Below are 20498 nucleotides of genomic sequence, written 5' to 3'. Positions count from 1 at the left end.
CATTACAGCACACATTCTGAGAGCAAGTGAGGACTCATTTACATGTTGCTGTGAATCACAGTAATGCTTAATTTTGTCTTTCTGTGAAAATTAAAATGAGTAAGCGCTATGAAAGCGGCGCTAGTAAAAGAAGAAGAAGAAGAAGAACGGAAGGAAATACCGTATTTTTTGCTCTATAAGACTCACTTTTCCCCTCCTAAAAAGTAAGGGGAAATGTGTGTGCGTCTTATGGAGCGAATGCAGGCTGCGCAGCTATCCCAGAAGCCAGAACAGCAAGAAGGATTGCTGCTTTCACTGCGCAGCGATCCCTCTTGCTGTTCTGGCTTCTGAGATTCAGAATTTTTTCCCCTTGTTTTCCTCCTCCAAAAACTAGGTGCGTCTTATGGTCTGGTGCGTCTTATAGAGCAAAAAATACGGTACTCAAAACATATAAAGCCAATCACGCCATATGGCCTGGAACAACAGACAGAAGCAGCCCCACACAACCCCTCAGATACAGAACATTTGTGTTTACAAACAGAAGAAAATCAAGTAGATCAGTGTTTCCCAAACTCGGGTCGCCAGCTGGTTTTGGACTACAACTCCCACCATCTCTAGCTAACAAGACCAGCAGTCAGGGATGGTGGGAATTGTGTTGGGGTTTTTTTGTGTAAATATTTTTTATTGAGGTTTTTCACCAAATTTTAACATATTCAGAAAATTTAGATTACATTTTACATATTCAGTTTAACCCCCCTCCCCCGACTCCCCCCAACTTCCCTTTCTGGTTTAGAGTATATTATTTCCGTTCTGCATATAATTTTGCGTACCTTCTATTCTAAAATAAATTCCTTTCCTAATCTGTTCTTAACCACTTAGTCCCTATTTGTATTTACTGTTTGTATTTGTTCATTGTAAGTGTATTACTCAAATCCTGCAAGTGAGTTCATTTCAGTGTATTGCTTCTGTATATATATCTTAAAGGTAAAGGTAAAGGTACCCCTGTCTGTACGGGCCAGTCGTGTCCGACTCTAGGGTTGTGCGCCCATCTCACTTAAGAGGCCGGGGGCCAGCGCTGTCGGCAGACACTTCCGGGTCATGTGGCCAGCGTGACAAGCTGCATCTGGCGAGCCAGTGCAGCATACAGAAACGCCGTTTACCTTCCCGCTAGTAAGCGGTCCCTATTTATCTACTTGCACCCGGGGGTGCTTTCGAACTGCTAGGTTGGCAGGCGCTGGGACCGAGCAACGGGAGCGCACCCCGCTGCGGGGATTCGAACCGCCGACCTGACGATTGGCAAGTCCTAGGCGCTGAGGTTTTACCCACAGTGCCACCCGCATCCAATATATATATCTTAAAAGGTTTCCAATCCTTTTTAAAGTCATTGGGATGGGAATTGTAGTCCAAAAGCAGCTGGAGACCCAAGTTTGGGAAAGACTGGACAAAATCATCCTCAGGGTTCTTTCCAGCTCAAGGATTCTATTATTCCATCTCTCTCTCTCTCGCCAGTTTTTACTGAGCATTTGTTCCAATCTGTTTGCAAGGAGGTTGTACCGCAATGAGCATCCATCGCACATCCCTCCTGATTTGCCTGCAAGCTGTTTGCACATCTTCTCGTTAATTGTTTGCTCATCCCACACATTTCAGTACATGTCCTCATCAGTTTCCTAACTGCAAACAAAACACCTGAAAAGTGGATTTGTTGCACCAAGGTGACAGAACTCTTTAATCCACTTTAATTGCACAAACCTAAAACCCTGGCATCCTCTCGAATCCCTCTTCCAAAGCATTGACAGTCTGGAGGCGACCTTACTTTTGAGTAGGAAACATTTCCGCGTTCCCTTGTGTTTTGAAACATGGATGTGAAAGGTTGCAGCACCTGCCTGGGTTTTCTTTGACTGATTAGCTGGAGTGCACTTTTCAAGTATGTGCTCACCAAGACTTCTCAAACTATTTTAGTCTAACCACAGCCTGGAAACACAAACCAAGTCTTGTGCAGCCAGGAAGTTTCTTGTAGTAGCAACAGGTAACTCTTGCTGCTCAGTGCCAGGCAGACACCCAATGACAACGAAGCATGACCACAAATCATCTGCAGCACGCTTCCAAAATATAATTATGACAGCTTTTCTAAACACACTGCCTAGGCAGGTGAAGGCACTGCTGAAGTCATCTATTGATATAAAACCAGCTACTACTGTACAGGAGTATACAAAACACAGGTCTTTAAAAGAGCCAGATTGTTATTACCTGGCTATTATCTGTCCAAATGCCGGTTGTTGAGTGTCCCCATGGGGAACAGGGGGGCAGTCCTGCAGGCCTGTGATCAAGATCTCAAGTGGAGCATATACAGATTTGCTGAAGCTACTTTTGTCATTCCAAAGGTTAAAAATATACACAAACTGAAGGTGAAAGCCACAGTGATGGTAGGTGTCACAGGTTCCAGCCATGTGAGGACAAACAGTGGCTGCTGTGTGTCATTTAAAGCCATAATGACCATTTCATGTCAACTAACCAGCTCAAAGACTCTTCTGATCATAACTCTCCTTATGATCCCTGGACAGTTCCATGATTTTGAGGGCCATTGAGGACACGTGTGACTGCCCTTTCCCAAAAATTGATGAGCAGTGAAGAAAGGCAAGTACAGTGATACCTCGTGTTAAGTACTTAATTCGTTCTGGAGGTCCGTTCTTAACCTGAAACTGTTCTTAACCTGAGGTACCACTTTAGCTAATGGGGCCTCCCGCTGCTGCTGCATCACCACCGCATGATTTCTGTTCTCATCCTGAGGTAAAGTTCTTAACCCGAGGTACTATTTCTGGGTTAGCGGAGTCTGTAACCTGAAGCGTCTGTAACCTGAAGCATATGTAACCCAAGGTACCACTGTAACAACTACAATAACAGCAAGATGATGATGATCATCATCATCAACAACATCTCCAGCCTTCAGTTTCACCTCTGCTCCATAGATTCCTCTGTTCTTGGGAAGGTTAGAAGAACCACAGAAGAACACAAGAAGGCCCCTGGTGGATCAGGCCAATGGCTTATCTAGTCCAGCATCCAGTGGCCAACCAGATACCCACAGAAAATCAGCAATCAGGACTTGAGCACAAAAACACTCTGCCCTACTGCAGCTTCCGCCAACCAGCTTTTAGAAGCATTACAGCCTCAGACCTTGGAAGCAGAGGATTGCCGTCATGGCAACTAGCGATTAATAGTCTTCTCCATGAATTTTCCATCCAAAGCCATCCAAGTTAGTAGTCATCACTACATCCTGAGGGAGAGCACTGGTCTTCCCGAGAGCCCCAGACAAAATAAGAATCCCTCCATTGCAGAGGACTCAGTTGTATTGGACCCCAACTCCTATCAGTCACAGTCAACATGGCCAATGGCCAGGGATGATGGGAGTCGTAGTCCAGCAGCACTGGAAAGGCAGCAAGTTAAGGAAGGCTGAGTCTCCCACTCTCCCCCAGTCTTCATCTAGCAGAAAAAGCGGGCCACTTCCAGGAAGCACATGTCGCCCATTTAACTGGAAAAGCTTCACATGTGCGCAGTACCTCAGGTTACAGACGCTTCAGGTTACATACGCTTCAGGTTACAGACTCCGCCAGCCCAGAAATAGTACCTCGGGTTAAGAACTTTGCTTCAGGATGAGAACAGAAATTGTGCTCCGGCGGCGCAGCGGCAGCAGGAGGCCCCATTAGCTAAAGTGGTGCTTCAGGTTAAGAACAGCTTCAGGTTAAGAACGGACCTCCGGAACAAATTAAGTTCTTAACCTGAGGTACCACTGTAACATGAAACTTTCCCATTGCCCTTTTCAGGCTTTCCATCATGCCTTGATTTGACAACACCATTCTTATATTAATATATAATACTGAGCACTCTTCAGCTCATTCACACCCACAGTAGCTCTGAGGAGAAGATAAATACTTTTAAGCACATTTTCCAAATGGGGAATCTGAGACTGGGGGGTTCTTTCTCACAAAAGATGCAATTTGCATATGAATGCTTTTGGAGTGATTCCTTTGCACGCAGAAACTAGGCACCCACGTGGCTCTCTCTCGGAAAGAATCCTGACAGGAGAAATGATCAGGAATCCAGAACCCTCCTCCTCAAGAATTCCATGTGGGTGCTTAGTTTCAGCATCACATTAGCCAAGGAAGTTGCTTTAGAGCAGGGCTTTCGTTTTGCTGTCATGGCCCCAGCCTTATAGAACAGGCCACCCAAAGAGTATCTAAGCTAGCAATCATTCTGTCAATCAGCAATGCATAATAGGCTTGGAGAACACCTAAACTTCAGCTCCCCTCCTCTTCTCTCCACCACTTGCAAAACCACACTTGCTTATTTACATTGTATCTCATGGGGACTTTTAATTGTAACTCACTCAGGGAGCCAATCTTATCTGAAAAGCTGGGTATACAGTGGTACCTTGGTTCTCAAACTTAATCCGTTCCAGAAGTCCGTTCCGAAACCAAAGCTTTCCAAAACCACGGCGCGCTTTCCCATATAAAGTAATGCAAAACAAATTAATCTGTTCCAGACTTTTAAAAACAACCCCTAAAACAGCAATTTAACATGAATTTTACTATCTAACCAGACCACTGATACATAAAAGGAAAGCAATAATCAATGTATTGTACTATGAAATAAATAAGACAGTATTGTAGGTGATAAAAATTAAAATTATTTCCCCCCCTTACCTGTGCTGATGATAGTCATTGTTTGGATGGGGGGGGGTATTCATTTCCACAGTCACACAATCAATCAATCAATCAATCAATCAATAGCTGAACTGAGTTCCACACATTCGCAAAAACAAATTAACCGAAAAAGCCTTAAAAACAAAAAATGCAAAATAAATAGCAAAAACAAAAACGCCAAACTTAATTCACTCTGGAAGTTTGTTTGACTTCTGAAATGTTCAAAAACCAAGGTGCAGCTTCTGATTGATGTAGGCGCCCGGCAGACAATAGCCGACAGCCACATCGGATATTCGGCTTCTGAAAAACATTCAAAAACCAGAACACTTACTTCTGGGTTTTCGGCGTTTGAGGACCAAGGCGTTTGAATACCAAGGCATTTGAGAACCAAGGTACCACTGTAATAGTTTGGGCCCAGGCTACCTGAAAAATCATATGTCCCTATATGACCCTGCCCAGGTACTAACATTCTCAAGTGAGCACCTTCTCTCCGTCCCATCAACATTAGTGGCGTGGTTGGTGGTGGCATGAGAGCATAGGTGCCAACTCTGGGGCTGAGGACATGTTGGCCCCCCAAAGTATGGGGGACGGGGTTGAGCTCCCCCCCCCATCTTGAGGGACCAGATATTGGCAGGCCTTCCTGTGGAAACTGGGCCCTACTGGCCTCCCTATAGTGGTGGCGGGCCTTGGCGGGCACCCCACAGTGGCGGTGGGGTCAGACCTCCTCATGGTGGCGACGGGCCTCAGCAGGTCTCATGGCCTCCTCCCACTGTGTGTGACATCGTACATGTGTCTCACATGTGTGGCATCATGTGTATGCGACAAGCTCCACCCATGTTCCATGTTGGGCGGAACTCAGCGCCTCTGAGAGAGAGGGGGGGGAGAGAGAGAGAGAGAGAGAGAGGGTCTTTTCAGTGGCTGCTCCCATATTGTGGAATTTCCTCCCAAGAGAAGTCAGACTGGCTCCTCTTTGCTGTCCTTCCACCAGCCGGCTAAGACTTTCCTTTTCAAACAGGCCTTTGAAAATTAAGGTGCAGATGATGCTGACAACTGGGCCACTATCAGGGCAAACTGTTTTTAATTGCTCGCTTTAAATGAGCTTTGACGTAGCTTCCTTCAGGGTTGCCATATTTCGAAAAGTGAAAATCTGGACTCAAAAGTTGTTGAGCAACACTTCCGATATGGGCAGCCATTTTCAAAAATTCCTCCCTGACGCCATTTTCGATGAATGAATCCCAGCTATGCCCAGGAAATTCTGAATGTATGGCAGCCCTAGTTTACTTACTGTTTTTAACTACAGTAGTACCTCGGGTAACATATGCTTCAGGTTACATACGCTTCAGGTTACAGATTCCGCTAACCCAGAAATAGTACCTCAGGTTAAGAACTTTGATTCAGGATGAGAACAGAAATCTCGTGCCAGTGGCATGGCAGAAGCGGGAGGCCCCATTAGCTAAAGTGGTGCTTCAGGTTAAGAACAGTTTCAGGTTAAGAACGGACCTCTGGAACAAATTAAGTACTTAACCTGAGGTACCACTGTAGTTTGTTTTTGTTACTTTGTATTTCATAATGATGTTTTTAAATATTGTAAGCCAACCCGAATTCCAGCTTTGGGGAAAGATGGGGCATAAATATATTAAACAATAAAATATTAAATATATTAAGCTCTCTCTCTTTCTCTGGATGTCATTAGACTAAAACTACCACCATGCCTGACAGTTGCCAGATTACCTGGTGCTGATGGGAGTTGGAGTCCAACAGCATCTGAAGAACACAGGTAGGCGAAGGCTGACCTGTACAATTTTATGACTCTTCCGTTTCAACTTTCAAGTCCCTCTCTAGGAGGTCACTTATGTGGGCCAAGCAGGCTGTATGAAATTGCAATTCTACCCATAGATCTCAAATAATCCTTGTTGCAATTTTCATGTTATTGCAGGGCTGAAGGAGGCTAAGTCCAAACTTGCAGGAGACACTTGGGGTGTAAAATCGTGGAAGTGATCAGAACGAAACACGGAGCCACCCAGGTGAAAATTACACCGTTGGAATTTTAAACAAACAAACAAACTCACACAGACTGGGATTGTTCGAAATAATGACAGTCTCCTTTGGCAAATCATGCCGGGGATCAGCAAATAAAGCCAGACAAACCCACATAGGATGGAGAAACACCTGGAGTAGAAGGTATAAATAAAGATCGCTTTGGACAGAATCCCCACGGAGCCGTCATGATGAGCTGTATCTCGAGCTTCAAGCAGACATCTAGCTGTGGTGGTGGTGGTGGTGGTGGCAGTGGAGGAGGAGGGTCTTCCTCAGTCTCCTCTAGGAGAAACACTTCCTCCATGAGAAACAATCAAGGGTTTTCTGGTGGAAGTTATAGCGGAGGAAGATCAGGCTCTGGAGGGGGGATATGCCATAGCATGCCTGGAGGCTTTGGTGGTGGGTTTGGTGGTGGGCATAGCTATGGGGGTGGGAGTGGCTTCAGTGGTGGGAGTGGCTTTGGTGGCGGTGGTTTTGGTGGCGGCGGCTTTGGTGGCGGTGGCTTTAGTGGCGGCGGCTTTGGAGGCAGCTCTGGGGGGTTTGGGTTTGGTGGTGGCGACGATGCTGGGTTCCTCTCCAACAATGAGAAAAGCACCATGCAGAACCTCAACGACCGCCTGGCCTCTTACCTCGACCAGGTGCGGAACCTGGAAGCAGAGAACAACCAGCTGGAGCACCTGATCGAAGAGTGGCATCGGAAGCATGGGCAGAGCGGCACACCGAAAGACTACAGCTCTTACTACGACGAGATTGACAAGCTCTCCCACGAGGTAGCGTAATCGTCCTTCCCCGTCAGAGTTTCTAGCTGGCGCAATCCGAGTAAGGTCCACTATTCGATTGCTGATTCAGGACCCTAAAAGTGTTTTATATAATCGACTTTTTATTTTGTTCTGCGTACATCCCAGTGTTCTTTGGTTGCTATGGCCAGTGGCTGACGCAAATAAAGTTTCATTCGCCCTTTCCCATCTGTTTTGACTCTGGGAGAGGGGCTTCTCTTTGGGCTCCAACTAAGCAGGCAACATCTTCTCAAATCCAGTAGAATGGGGATTATGGTGAATGGATTGTGAGAACTGCTCAACAGCAAGGATGAAGGAGGACTCCAAATGGTTGACATTTTAAAGAGAACCAAACCATATTAACTTATTCCAGATTTATACATGTGGAGAAATGTGTATTTTAGGGAAAGTGGTTTTTTTAAAAATAAGAATTAAAAAACGTGTTACTTTAGGGGTAGAATGTATATAAAATGTGCACAATTTTGATGTGAGTTGTGTGTTTGTGTGTGTTTAAAAACAATTCACAAAAAGAAAAAATCAGGGAACAGATCTATGACTAAAATAGAGCCTTGGGGAAAAGTTTCCATTGGTTTTTTTAAAGAAGATTATTGTCACATACCAACCCTCACTGGTGCCAGTGAATACTTTTCCCTTAAGGCACCTAGGACTCAGCTACATTAGTCAAGAAACAGCGTTTTGGCTGCATTATAAACATGCAACACCAGATGGTGGTGGTGAGCAAAAAAAATTATCTAAGTGATTTCCCATAGCGGTTTTTTTCTGTTGTTATAACGATTTAATTTCTTACTTTTTATAGAGTCCCCCCCCCCCCCGTGTGTAGATCCACCCCTAGTGACATGTCTGTTTTGTTCAGATCACAATGGGGAGGGACATAAGAATATAATAAAGGCCTTGCTGGAACAGGCAAAAGGCTCACCTCTTGCAGCATCCTGTTCTCATAGATGCCAGTGGAAAAACCACGAGTGCAATGACATTCTCCCATTTTGCCGTTTCCAGCAGCTAGTATTTTACTTTATTGCATGTAGTTTTCCATAAAATTTATGTACCGCTTGATGGGGGGGAGGGGTTTGCAAAAGGTAAAAAATTAAGAAAAAATAACAACCCTACTTTGAAACATACAAAAGCTAAAATACTAAAAGAGATAAAAATTGCCTCTACTTTCTAAGCACTTCCCCTACCTCTCCCCTCCCTTTATATCCTGTGAGCCTCCCTAAATCTGTTCTGGAGTTTTCCTCTGGAGCAGATTTGGGAAGGGTGCGGGGTGCGTAGGAGAGGAAGCTCCATAGCGAAAGTGGAAATTCTTACACCTGCAGATCTACTTTGTTGAATGCCACCCTACAGAATGAGAAGGAGAATGAATTGGCTTGCTTGAGGTCCCATCAGCTTGTAGTATCCTAGAGGAAAGCACGACTGCTTCAATGAAATGTGGGGAATGTGGGGAAGAGCTGTGGCTCGATGGCGGCCACAAGTTTTAAATAACATCTAGTTAAGCACTAATGGCAACAACCAGAATGCCAATCAGAGTGTCAGCTTTCCATACATCATGATGATGATGATTTTAAAGTGATGTTTTGAATCAGGTATTTCTTCCCTTTGTATCCCTGTGGGAAATATGGTGGTCCCAAATCCTTAGCAACCAAATGTGCCCTTTCCCCTTCTTGCAGCTGGTTGATGCGGTGGCCGAGAGTAACAAGATGCTCCTGGACATCGATAACACAAAGATGGCTGCTAATGACTTCAAGATGAAGTAAGCCCCACCCATATGTATACAGCGTTGCTTCCTATTAGGCCACATCCACGCCCATGCTCTTATACCACTTTAAACAGCCATGCCTTCTCTCAAAGAATCCTGGGAACTGTAGTTTATTAAGGGTGCTGTGAGCCAGTGGCGTAGCGTGGGGGGTGCAGGGGGGCCGGCCGCACCGGGCGCAACATCTGGGGGTTAGGGTTAGGGGGCGCAAATCCACGGGTTAGGGGGCGCAAATCCACGGGTTAGGGGGCGCAAATTACTTGCCTTGCCCCGGGTGCTGACAACCCACGCTACGCCACTGCTGTGAGCTCTTAGGAGACCCCTATTCCTCTCATAAAGCCAGTGCTTCTTTTCCTGGGGGTACACAGAGGCACGCATACCCCTTAACATTTTGTGAATCTAAGTTTGGCCTCATTGAGGGGCAGTATTTCAATATGAGTAGGAAAATGAGAGTACCCCTAAGCGGTTTTTATATATATAGAAAAAAAGCACTGCATGAAGCTATTATTCCCAGAACTCCACATCGTTCACCCTGGACACTGAGGTCCAGCTCCGAGGGCCTTCTGGCGGTTCCCTCATTGTGAGAAGTGAGGTTACAGGGAACCAGGCAGAGGGCCTTCTCGGTAGTGGCGCCCACCCTGTGGAACGCCCTCCCATCATATGTCAAGGAAATAAATGTTTAGAAGACATCTGAAGGCAAGTTTAGGGAAGCTTTTAATGTTTGACCTTTTATCGCTGTTGTTATTGTTGATATTGATATTCTATTGGGAGCCACTCAGGGTGGCTGGGGAAACACAGCCAGATGGGTGGGGTTTGTATGTATGCATGTAGGTACAGTGGCACCTCGGGTTACATACGCTTCAGGTTACATACGCTTCAGGTTACAGACTCTGCTAACCCAGAAATATTACCTTGGGTTAAGAACTTTGCTTCAGGATGAGAACAGAAATTGTGCAGTGGCGGCGCAGCAGCAGCAGGAGGCCCCATTAGCTAAAGTGGTGCTTCAGGTTAAGAACAGTTTCAGGTTAAGAACAGACCTCCGGAATGAATTAAGTACGTAACCAGAGGTACCACTGTATGTATGTATGTATAAAATAATCCCTGGGAAGAGGGATTGATGGTTAAACCACTCTGGTTCCATAAACAATATCAGCAAATGAAACCATAAAATCATTAAATATATTTGCAGCTACAGCAAATTCCCATAGACTATACTTCAAAACAATGGTATTTTATCAGGATGACAAAATGTGTGTGTTTTGCTTTGAGCATTTGCTGCGTGCAGTTTTATATTTCTATCTTATTTTTCCTCCCGGCCGTTCAAGTGACTTTCCCAAAGACCTCTGTGATTGGGCAGAGACGTAAGGAATTAGGCAGTGCTTGAGGTATCCTGGACCTTAAATACTTAGGGCCTTGGAAATTAATACAAGAAGCTTGCATTCCTGCCTTGCTTTTCCTCTCAGGGGCCCAAGGTTGTGTAAATTACGCTCCCTCCCCCCTTTTCTCTTTACAACAACCCAGTTAGGTAGGCTAGGCTAAGCTGGACACATGTATAGAAACAGAAGTTCCTATCAATTGATGGCAGTGAGGTTGGGGGGCAAGAAGATGCAGGTAGCTCAATCCACATCCAGTGTACCAGCCTCTGGAAATCCTGTTGGCATCCCTGGAATTTAGGATTGGTCCCTGAGAGACGTTTGAAACAACAGCAACCAAATAGTTTTGTCGCAAACAGAATGGATCACTGCAGATTGTGCCTTTGTTGCCTTTCAGACTAACTTCCTTGGCTTTCTTAGGTATGATACAGAGGCTGGTCTTCTCCAAAGCGTAGAGGCTGATCTGCAAGGTTTACGTCCGCTTTTGGATAAGCTGACTTTGGAAAAGTCTGACCTGGAGATGGAGTATGAATCCCTGCAGGAAGAGCTGAGCCATCTTAAGAAAAACCACAGTGAAGTAAGAGCCGCCCACCCCCCCTCTTGCCTGGAACGAAACCCAAGGCCTTTGGAAGACACGTGTTAAATTTCAGAAAGGAAGTTTACATCTTCTTCCTCCCTGTGCTGGGATCTTCCAATATTTTTGTGAAATCCCAGAATATACCAGCAGCTTATTTCCCACTAGGTATGGGAATAAAGGACACAGCGGCTCTGGCCTGGTGATAACTCTTGGGAACTTTAAAACGGAGGAGCGAACTGCTAACTCCTAGGCAAGGTTCAGGATCCTGCCCACAAAGGATTCCCCCCCCCCGGCTCCCCAGAAACCCATCAATTTTGCACATAGTGTGTGCATAGCTTTGGCAGAATTGGGAATTGTGGGCGTGAAATTGCTGCACATTTCAATGCCCAGTCAAACATGAGCTCAAAGAAGGATGCAGTCTGGCCACACTCCATTGCTTTGAATGAGATACGCTCCATCACTTTGAATGTGACTATGTCAGTGGGAGAGATGGGAAGCAGAATTTACTCCATCACAGCCCCGCTACATCACATCCCTCTTGCCCCTGACCTGTTTCTTCTATCTTTATTAATTTAAAATAAATACATTTATGAGAAAACAGACGTGCATACAAGTAAACAAACATACAATCAATCAATCAATCAATCAATCAATCAAATAACAGAAAAATCAAACAAACCACCACACTATAAGATATAAGAAAATTAATATAATTATCATCATATATACTCCTGATACTGAACACAATTATAAAACTTATAGAGAAGAAATTTAAAACTGACTTCCAATTAATCTCACTGTACTTTCTCTACCCATTACTTTATACATCACAGTTACATATTTCTTATATAGTTTCTTTTTACCTCCCTACGAACTTATATTTATACAATACAGGGATCAGTCTAATTCTGCCAAGTTGTTTCCTTTTATTCCATAGTTTTCTAAATATTCTTTAATATTTAGAACTGTGCTAGCTGGTCATGATAAGAAAAGCTGTTTGAGAATTGGTGCCTGAGTTTTGTTTCCCCCTCTTCCCTCCCTGTCCATTTTCTCGTGTGTCTTTTATTTATTTATTGCAAGCCTGTGGACAGGGACTGTCTTGTTTTAACTGACTGTATGTGAGTCACTCTGGAAGTCTTTTTGGCTGAAGCGTGGGGTACAAATGCTCTCAATAATGAGCACCCGCCATCCACCGACTCAGAAAACCATTTGCACATCAGTGTGCCTAAGGAAGTGTGCCCACTGTGTGTGCTGGGAGGGTCTCAATGTTTTATTTGTTTTGGACATGCAGGTAAAGAACAGTATGCAACACCAGTCCGGTGGGGATGTCACTGTTGAGGTTGATTCCAAGCCTGGAGAGGATCTGAAAAAGAGACTGGATGATCTGAGACATGAATATGAACAGATCATTCAGCAAAACCGCAGAGAGGTCGAACAATGGTATGAGGCGAAGGTGAGTAACCCCGGGAGTGCAGTGAACAGGGTCAAAGGATGCTTCTTCGCAGCCTACCCCAGCTCTAAAAGAAAGAAAGAATTTTAAATCATTAGGGGTCAGAGACAAGGAAAAGGTACCCAATTGCTTGCCTATTTGTAGGTAGCTGTGTGGGGAGCAAACACTGGAATCTGTAGCACAGTCATAAATTGATTCAATCGTCATTCCCCAGCTCGCCGCCCTGGAAGTCTTGAGAAATCAAATTGTATGCAGGAGGCTAGGTGTCAGGGAACTGCGATCAGCTCAAAGGCGAGAAATAGAAGGGCAGTTGCGTTACAGGGAGCCTCTGAAAATCTTGCAAAGCAGTTCCTCTTCCAGGGAGGAATCATAGCACTGTAGAGTTGGAAGGGACCCTGAGGGTCATCTAGTCCAACCCCCTGTAATGCAGGAATATGCAGCTGGTCCATACAGGGATTGAACCTGCAACCTTGGTGTTATCAGCACCATGGTCTAACCAACTGAGCTATCCAGGAGGAAAGCCCCACCTCCAGTGGGGAAGAGGTGCAAGGACCAGAGAATGCTGGTGGGAGCCTTAACACCGCGCCTGAGTAAGCCAGACAGGAGGGAAACACGCCCTTGCCATTGCCCATCCTGTGCAGTAGCCTAAGGGGCAAAGAGGGGAGGAGAGGGTTGGGGGTAACGGAACTGTTATGTTGGGGGAGGTCCAATAAAAGACCACTCCCAGATTCTGCTAGCGATTGAGCCAGACATGATCTGTGGGGCTCTTCACTGTAAATAGTTTGCACCAAAATAAAGCCTGCAAAACACAAGTTGGAGTCCTGCCTGGTTACTCTTGAGCAACCGCAACAGCCATCTGACACTAGGGATCATTATCAGAAGATGTTCAGTGCCCTGGCTGAGCTACAGTTCCCAAGTTCTTTAGGAAACTGAATCAAATTGATGTAGCTTTATAGTGTAAGTATGCCTTTAGCACTCCGCGTATAAAATAATACCTTCCCAGTGCTTTCCCCAAGTGCCCTCACTTCAACCGTTGAAAACCCAGTGTGTAATTGAACTAGGGAACAGGCTCCCACCGCAGGCAGGGATGGCAAACCAGCTTGGGTGGCTTTGAAAGAGGACGAGGCTATCAGCAAGAGGGGAATGGTAATAACCCTGATGGCTAGGTTCTACTTCCTCTATTGGAGGTCATGTGACTCTGAATACTATATGACTCTGAAACCACAGGAAGGGAGAGTGCCACTGTGCTCATGGCTTACTTGTGGGCTTCCTATAGGGATCTGTTTGGCCCCTGTAAGAAATTGGAACCTGAATTTGATGGGCCTCTGTTCTGACCTGGCAGCCTTCTTATATACCTTGAAACCTGAACATTTTGGCTCCCGAACACCGCAAATCTGGAAGTGAGTGTTCTGGTTTGCGAATGTTCTTTGGAACCCAAATGTCCGATGGGGCTTCCACAGCTTCCGATTGGCTGCAGGAGCTTCCTGCAGCCAATCGTAACAACAACAACAACACTTTATTGTTTATACCCCGCCCATCCGGCTGGGTTTCCCCAGCCACTCTGGGTGGCTTCCAACAAAAGATTAAAATACAATAATTCATCAAATGTTAAAAAATTGCCTGCACCTTGGTTTCCAAACATTTTGGAAGTTGTATGGACTTCCGAAACGGATTACGTTTGACTTCCAAGGTACCACTGCATTAAGATTTGAGACGAGGTTAGTAACATACGCATTGCATGTTTAGAAATATTATTGAAAAAAATACATCGTTACCGAAGTGTGAAAAACACAAATATTCCCATCTTTTAAATTAACGATATTTATTAAGTTTGGGCAGGGGGAAATAAACAAATTGTCCATTATTTCAAGTGTCTGCATAGGAACAACTATGAAAATCCAGCAAAGTTGCCATTCCTCTGTTTTGCACAACACATTCTGCTCATTTGCGCCCACTTTGTTTTGGAATGTGTATACTTGCAGAAGGCCCGATTCATGGCCCTCTGTTTGTGTTTTCCAGATGGAGGAATCTCGTCAGCAAGAAAAGTCGAGCGACCAGGAGATTGGGACCGGTAGCAAAGAAGTGATGGAGCTCAGTCAGCAATATCAAACCCTGGAAATTGAGCTGCAGTCACAGATCAGTTTAGTGAGTCACAGCTTCCAATTCTGCATCATCGTTCCGTAGAACTAGTCTCAGTTGCTTGAAGCCGTTGGGATTTTTTGGTGCAATGCAGCTTCACACCATACCAGAAAGAAGGCTATGCTAGATGTTAAGTCGTGGGTGAACATATCAGACGACACCGCGATTCTTCAAACAGCTCTTGTTTATTCACAGGCCAGAACAGAACTGAACTGAAGTGCTCAGCCAGCCTGCTTATATAGAGCTCCAGTACAACGTAACTGTAACAACTTTCTGTAACTATCCAATCACTAAACGCCACTTTTGATCCCTTATTTGCATATGTGGACCTGAGTAAAATATATCTACAGTATCCCCCTGCTGGCCCAGGGTGAGAACTTCAGTACATAACACTAGACCTGACACCTAATGTGGAACAGGAGTGGGGACACTTTGCCCCCCCCCCATGTTGCTGTTCTAAATCTTCCATCAGCCCTGGCCATTGGCCATGCTTGCTAGGGCTGATGGAAGTTGTTCAGCAACATCTGAAGGGTCAAATGGTCCCCACACCTGATATGCAGGAATGAATGAAGAAAGCTAGGCCTATGTTTTGCCCCTGCTCTTGAAGGCTTTGTATTTGCTTTGCAGCTCCAGTCTCTGCAAAACAACCTGAACGACACAGAAGGACGCTACAACATGCAGCTGCAGCAGATCGTGAGCCTTGTTGAGCCCCTGGAACACGAGCTGGCCAGTATTAAGTATGAGATCCAGAATCAAAGCCAGGAGTACCAGACACTCCTTGGCATCAAGACCCATCTGGAGGGGGAGATCAACCAGTACCGTCAACTGCTTGAGGAAGGGAAGCACCTTGCGTATGTAGAATTCACACAGGAATGAGTCAAATAATACGCCCATTGCTATTTATAGGATTGTGGGAGAAATGGCCCCTGAGAAGCTTCTCCTGGAGAACATCTCTCCCGAAAACTTGCAATTTTTACGCATTAAACCTCTTGAGCGCTTATTCTCCTGCAAGGCTCTTTATGACCTCTTGATTCACTTTCACAACAAACCTTTGAAACTGGATCATAGATTGAGGAACTGCAACTGACAATTGAAATTTTCAGACCCCACTCTACAACCCTATTCACTGGACCAGACTGGCTGGTAAAAGTAAAGGGGCCCCTGATCGTCAGGTCCAGTCACGAACGACTCTGGGGTTGCGGCGCACATCTCGCTTTACTGGGCGAGGGAAACGGTGTACAGCTTCTGGGTCATCTGGCCAGCATGACTAAGCCACTTCTGGCGAACCAGAGCATTGCACGGAAACGCTGTTTCCCTTCCCGCCGGAGTGGTACCTATTTATCTACTTGCCCTTTGACGTGCTTTCAAACTGCTAGGTTGGCAGGAGCAGGGACCGAACAATGGGAGCTCACCCTGTTGCGGGGATTCGAACCGCCGACCTTCTGATAGGCAAGCCCTAGGCTCTGTGGTTTAGACCACAGCGCCACCCGTGTCCCAGACTGGTTGGTACTCAGTGGTAAATCCAGCTAAAAATGCCATGCCATAGTAGACATGTCCTTTACTGGTTCTAGGGCCAGGGAGGAGGGTGGGCACATCTCCTGTTCTATAATTTCTACCCAATCCCAGTTTTGACCCCAGGTCCATGCCAGATTTTGATCCAGTGAATCTGTAGTCGCAAACTTGAACAATTTTTGCTCTGCTGCTTCCTGAAATCCTTTTGAATATCTAAATATACACTTCTTCCTCAAATAAGAGACTTTCCTGCACTTTCGTGCCTGGTGAGATAAATTGATGCCATAAAGTACAGGTAGCCTAGGGATTATGTTTTGTGGGGTAGACGTTAAATTGTACGTTTTCTTGGTGTCATAGAAGGCAACTGCACTAAATATCATTAACCTGTCAAATATTTTACTTTTAAACTTCCCGTCCCTCACACCACAAACCTTCGGCATTCAACAGCATCCGTAATGAGGGATGTTGGGTAGCGGGAACTCTAAATTAGAAGATTTGCTTTCGATCCAGACTGTTCTGCTTAGATCCCACCGAAATCAATGAAGCTTAAGTTTGTTGCTGTTTTGTTTATAGTTGTATATATATTGTGTGAATTGTTTCCCCACTTTTGTGGACTACCCTGGAATCTTCTGATGAAGCATAGTTATGTTTTGAATAAAATAAGCCATGGCTAACTTTTCACATTGATATCAAGGAGTTGACGTACTTAGTCGCAGCCATCCCAGTGTGTTTAAATTTTGGCAAACAAATATGAACTTGGGCAATCTGCTCAAAATATCACTGTACTCTTTATCACCCACGTTATTTGATTCAGGCTGGGGCACAATGATAGAGCAAAAAAATGATATAAATACAAAAGAGTAGCTTCTGTCAAATCATGCAGCTGATATCCCTCTTCCCCCATCTAAAATAACACCTCTTTTTATTTATCAAAGGGCTGATATAGGGCAAGGAGGAGGTGGATCATCTGGTGGAAGTTCAGGAGGAGGACGATCATCTGGTGGAATGTCATATGGAGGAAGTTCTAGAGGAGGAGGAAGTGGAGGCCAGCAATCTCCTGGTGGAATGTCATATGGAGGAAGTTCTAGAGGAGGAGGAAGTGGAGGCCAGCAATCTCCTGGTGGAATGTCATATGGAGGAAGCTCTAGAGGAGGAGGAAGTGGAGGCCAGCAATCTCCTGGTGGAATGTCATATGGAGGAAGCTCTAGAGGAGGAGGAAGTGGAGGCCAGCAATCTCCTGGTGGAATTTCACAAGGAGGAAGTTCTAGAGGAGGAGGAAGTGGAGGAGGACAATCGTCTGGTGGAATTTCACAAGGAGGAAGTTCTAGAGGAGGAGGTAGTGGAGGAGGACAATCGCCTGGTGGAATTTCACAAGGAGGAAGTTCTAGAGGAGGAGGTAGTGGAGGAGGACAATCCCCTGGTGGAATTTCTCAAGGAGGAAGTTCTAGAGGAGGAGGAAGTGGAGGAGGACAATCGCCTGGTGGAATTTCACAAGGAGGAAGTTCTAGAGGAGGAGGAAGTGGAGGCCAGCAATCTCCTGGTGGAATGTCATATGGAGGAAGCTCTAGTGGAGGACGACAATCTCCTGGTGGAATTTCTCAAGGAGGAAGTTCTAGAGGAGGAGGAAGTGGAGGAGGACAATCGCCTGGTGGAATTTCACAAGGAGGAAGTTCTAGAGGAGGAGGAAGTGGAGGCCAGCAATCTCCTGGTGGAATGTCATATGGAGGAAGCTCTAGTGGAGGTCGACAATCTCCTGGTGGAATTTCTCAAGGAGGAAGTTCTAGAGGAGGAGGAAGTGGAGGCCAGCAATCTCCTGGTGGAATGTCATATGGAGGAAGTTCTAGAGGAGGAGGAAGTGGAGGCCAGCAATCTCCTGGTGGAATTTCACAAGGAGGAAGTTCTAGAGGAGGAGGAAGTGGAGGAAGACAATCACCTGGTGGAATTTCACAAGGAGGAAGTTCTGGAGGAAGTGGTGGCCATTATCAATCTTCTCCCTCATCTCAAAGCAGGCCTTCATTATGTCACAGCCATTCATCCACCCAATCCCAGTCTGGCTCTTACGAAGAGCAAGGTAAGAAGAACCATACCATGTTTATTATTTATTTATTTTATTTTTTAAAACAAACAAACAAACAAAAATGATCAAAGCAGTTTACAATAGTAACTATATATAATAAAAACAATTAAAAAATTAAAAATCAGACACCATCAACTAAAAATCTCATGCCTGCATAATCTTTGCAGAAAGAAAAGTTTTTGTTTAAAGGTGTTTAAAGGTTCTGAACTTCCTGTAACCAGTCTTTCTTGTCTAGGAAACATTGATTTAACCTTTCTCAATCTATGCATTTCTGTAACAGGATGTATACAACTGTGTGTATACATACCATATTTTTCGCCCTATAGGACGCACTTTCCCCCCTCCAAAAATGAAGGGGAAATCTGGGTGCGTCGTATGGGGAGAATACAGGCTTTCGCTGAAGCCTGGAGAGCGAGAGGGGTTGGTGAGCACCGACCCCTCTCGCTCTCCAGGCTTCAGGAAGCTCTGCACAACCCTCGGGAGCCCTGATCTCCCATCCTTTGTTTTCTAGAGTTACTTGAGTGGGGCAGAATGTTAGAAAGAGGAGTAACAATGGAAGAAATGGGAGAAGCCAGAAAGGCCAGAAAGTGTGCTAAGGTTTCGGGCTATGTGTGGTTTCTCCGACTCTATCTCGGTCTTGTTCCTGAGTGGTTCATTGGTGACCACTGAGCCTTTAAAATGCAGAAACATGTTCCTCTCTCTTTCAATAGACTATTCACCGACGTATTAAGGCATGACGACATCTCCCTCTTCCAAATAAAAGAACGGATTGAAGCAAGAGCAAAGAGCAAGAAACAATTCTTCTTCCATTTGACCGATACTGCTGATAGCATGAAGTCAGTGGGGCCGGTCCCAAATGCATGCCTCTCCCCCCGCAGCCTTTGGTGTCCCTTCCAAAACTATATGATTCTATAACATTTTCCAGATGTACTTAGTTGCTGCAGCCTTGTTGGGTACCATCTTTAGACTGAGCTGCAAAGCAAGAAAAGGGACATTCTACATGTTAAATCGGCATATACAAGGCTATGTCCAAATATTGTCCAAAATAGTGCTGCAACGGAAGCCAATATGCATAACAAAATGTGCGCTTTAACATACCTGAAATGAAATGGCACACGCCTTCGGAATTAAGCAGAGGTTTTGAATTAGAATCTTCTTACATTTCAAAAATTTATTATACTTTTGAAATTTCACTTAAAAAGAAAGAAACTAAACCCTTAAGTAGATTAACTTGCCCCAACCTATATCTGCCATCACAGCATATGTGATCAAGAAAGCTCAGAAAACTTAGGTGAATATACATTTGGATTTTCATAAACAAATTGGAGTCCCACATCGTCTAACCTCTCTCGTGTAGGTGGCAAGGACATAAAGGGTGTGTACATGATGGATTCCCTTCCTGCCACTGATGTACACCTGCTTTTCCCATTCTCTGCAATCTTCTCTGTGCTTGCACCTCTAATAAAAGTTTACTTCTGCATAAAGCAATCGGGAATCTGGGTTTCCAAAGTGATTCTGTTTCACAAATGTTGCTTCTGGCTGCCTGGCTGTTTTGCAACCATGAGGTACAGAGTTGGAAAGGCAGCTGAATGTTCATTCTAAAAAGTTTCAGAAGTGTGCTCCTTCTCAAAGTCTCGCAGCATTTGGGAATGGAGGCATTGCCACCAAGCTGATCTCTCTCTCTCTCTCTCTCTCTCACACACACCCCCCTTGTGACAAACAGCCTAGCCACATAGGGGTAGAATAATGGTTTCAGGTCTTTGGCTCCTGGGCAACCAGAAGCTGGGATCGCTCAGGCCCTGACACTATCACTGGTGCAGAAACCTATCAGGTGGATATATCCTTAGGAATGGTGACAGAACTGGCAGGGCATGTCAGAAAGAGAGAGCTTGAGAGTGGGGGGGGGGGAGTGGCAGAGAGTGAAGTGACTCCTCCTACTTTGGGCTCTGGCCCCACCCATCACTAGCTTCGGCCCCACCCAGGGCCGGATTTAGGTTTGATGAGGCCCTAAGCTAATGGAGGTAATGGGGCCCTTTATATGTCCAGCTGTCCTTTGTCAACAACAAGTTGCTGCTTTTTGTGTGTGTTGAATATATGCTATATGGTAATT

General features: G+C 45.2%; 1 protein-coding gene across 6 annotated transcripts; it reads left to right on the top strand.

Annotated features, from left to right (window-relative positions):
* The first annotated feature begins 6850 nt into the window (after nt 1-6850).
* LOC310690527 (uncharacterized protein) lies at nt 6851-19883 on the top strand. 6 transcript variants are annotated; one of them, XM_083469628.1, is made up of 9 exons: nt 6851-7483; nt 9175-9257; nt 11054-11210; nt 12502-12663; nt 14680-14805; nt 15427-15650; nt 17247-17392; nt 17465-18382; nt 19099-19883. In XM_083469628.1, the coding sequence occupies exons 1-9, from the start codon at nt 6902-6904 to the stop codon at nt 19116-19118; spliced, it is 2418 nt and encodes an 805-aa protein (XP_083325754.1). In that variant the 5' UTR covers nt 6851-6901; the 3' UTR covers nt 19119-19883. The 6 variants fall into 6 exon arrangements, with proteins under 6 accessions (XP_083325754.1, XP_083325755.1, XP_083325753.1 ...); XM_083469629.1 differs by having other exon boundaries at nt 6852-7483; nt 17247-17878; nt 17990-18382; XM_083469627.1 differs by having other exon boundaries at nt 6854-7483; nt 17247-17572; nt 17645-18382.
* The last annotated feature ends 615 nt before the right edge of the window (nt 19884-20498 follow it).

The sequence above is a fragment of the Podarcis liolepis genome (genome assembly GCF_965112155.1).
Source record: "Podarcis liolepis genome assembly, chromosome: 13".
In the NCBI taxonomy this organism is placed as follows: Eukaryota; Metazoa; Chordata; class Lepidosauria; order Squamata; family Lacertidae; genus Podarcis; species Podarcis liolepis.
The sequence above is the reverse complement of the archived record's forward strand: the minus strand, read 5'-3'. Positions and strand labels throughout refer to the sequence as shown.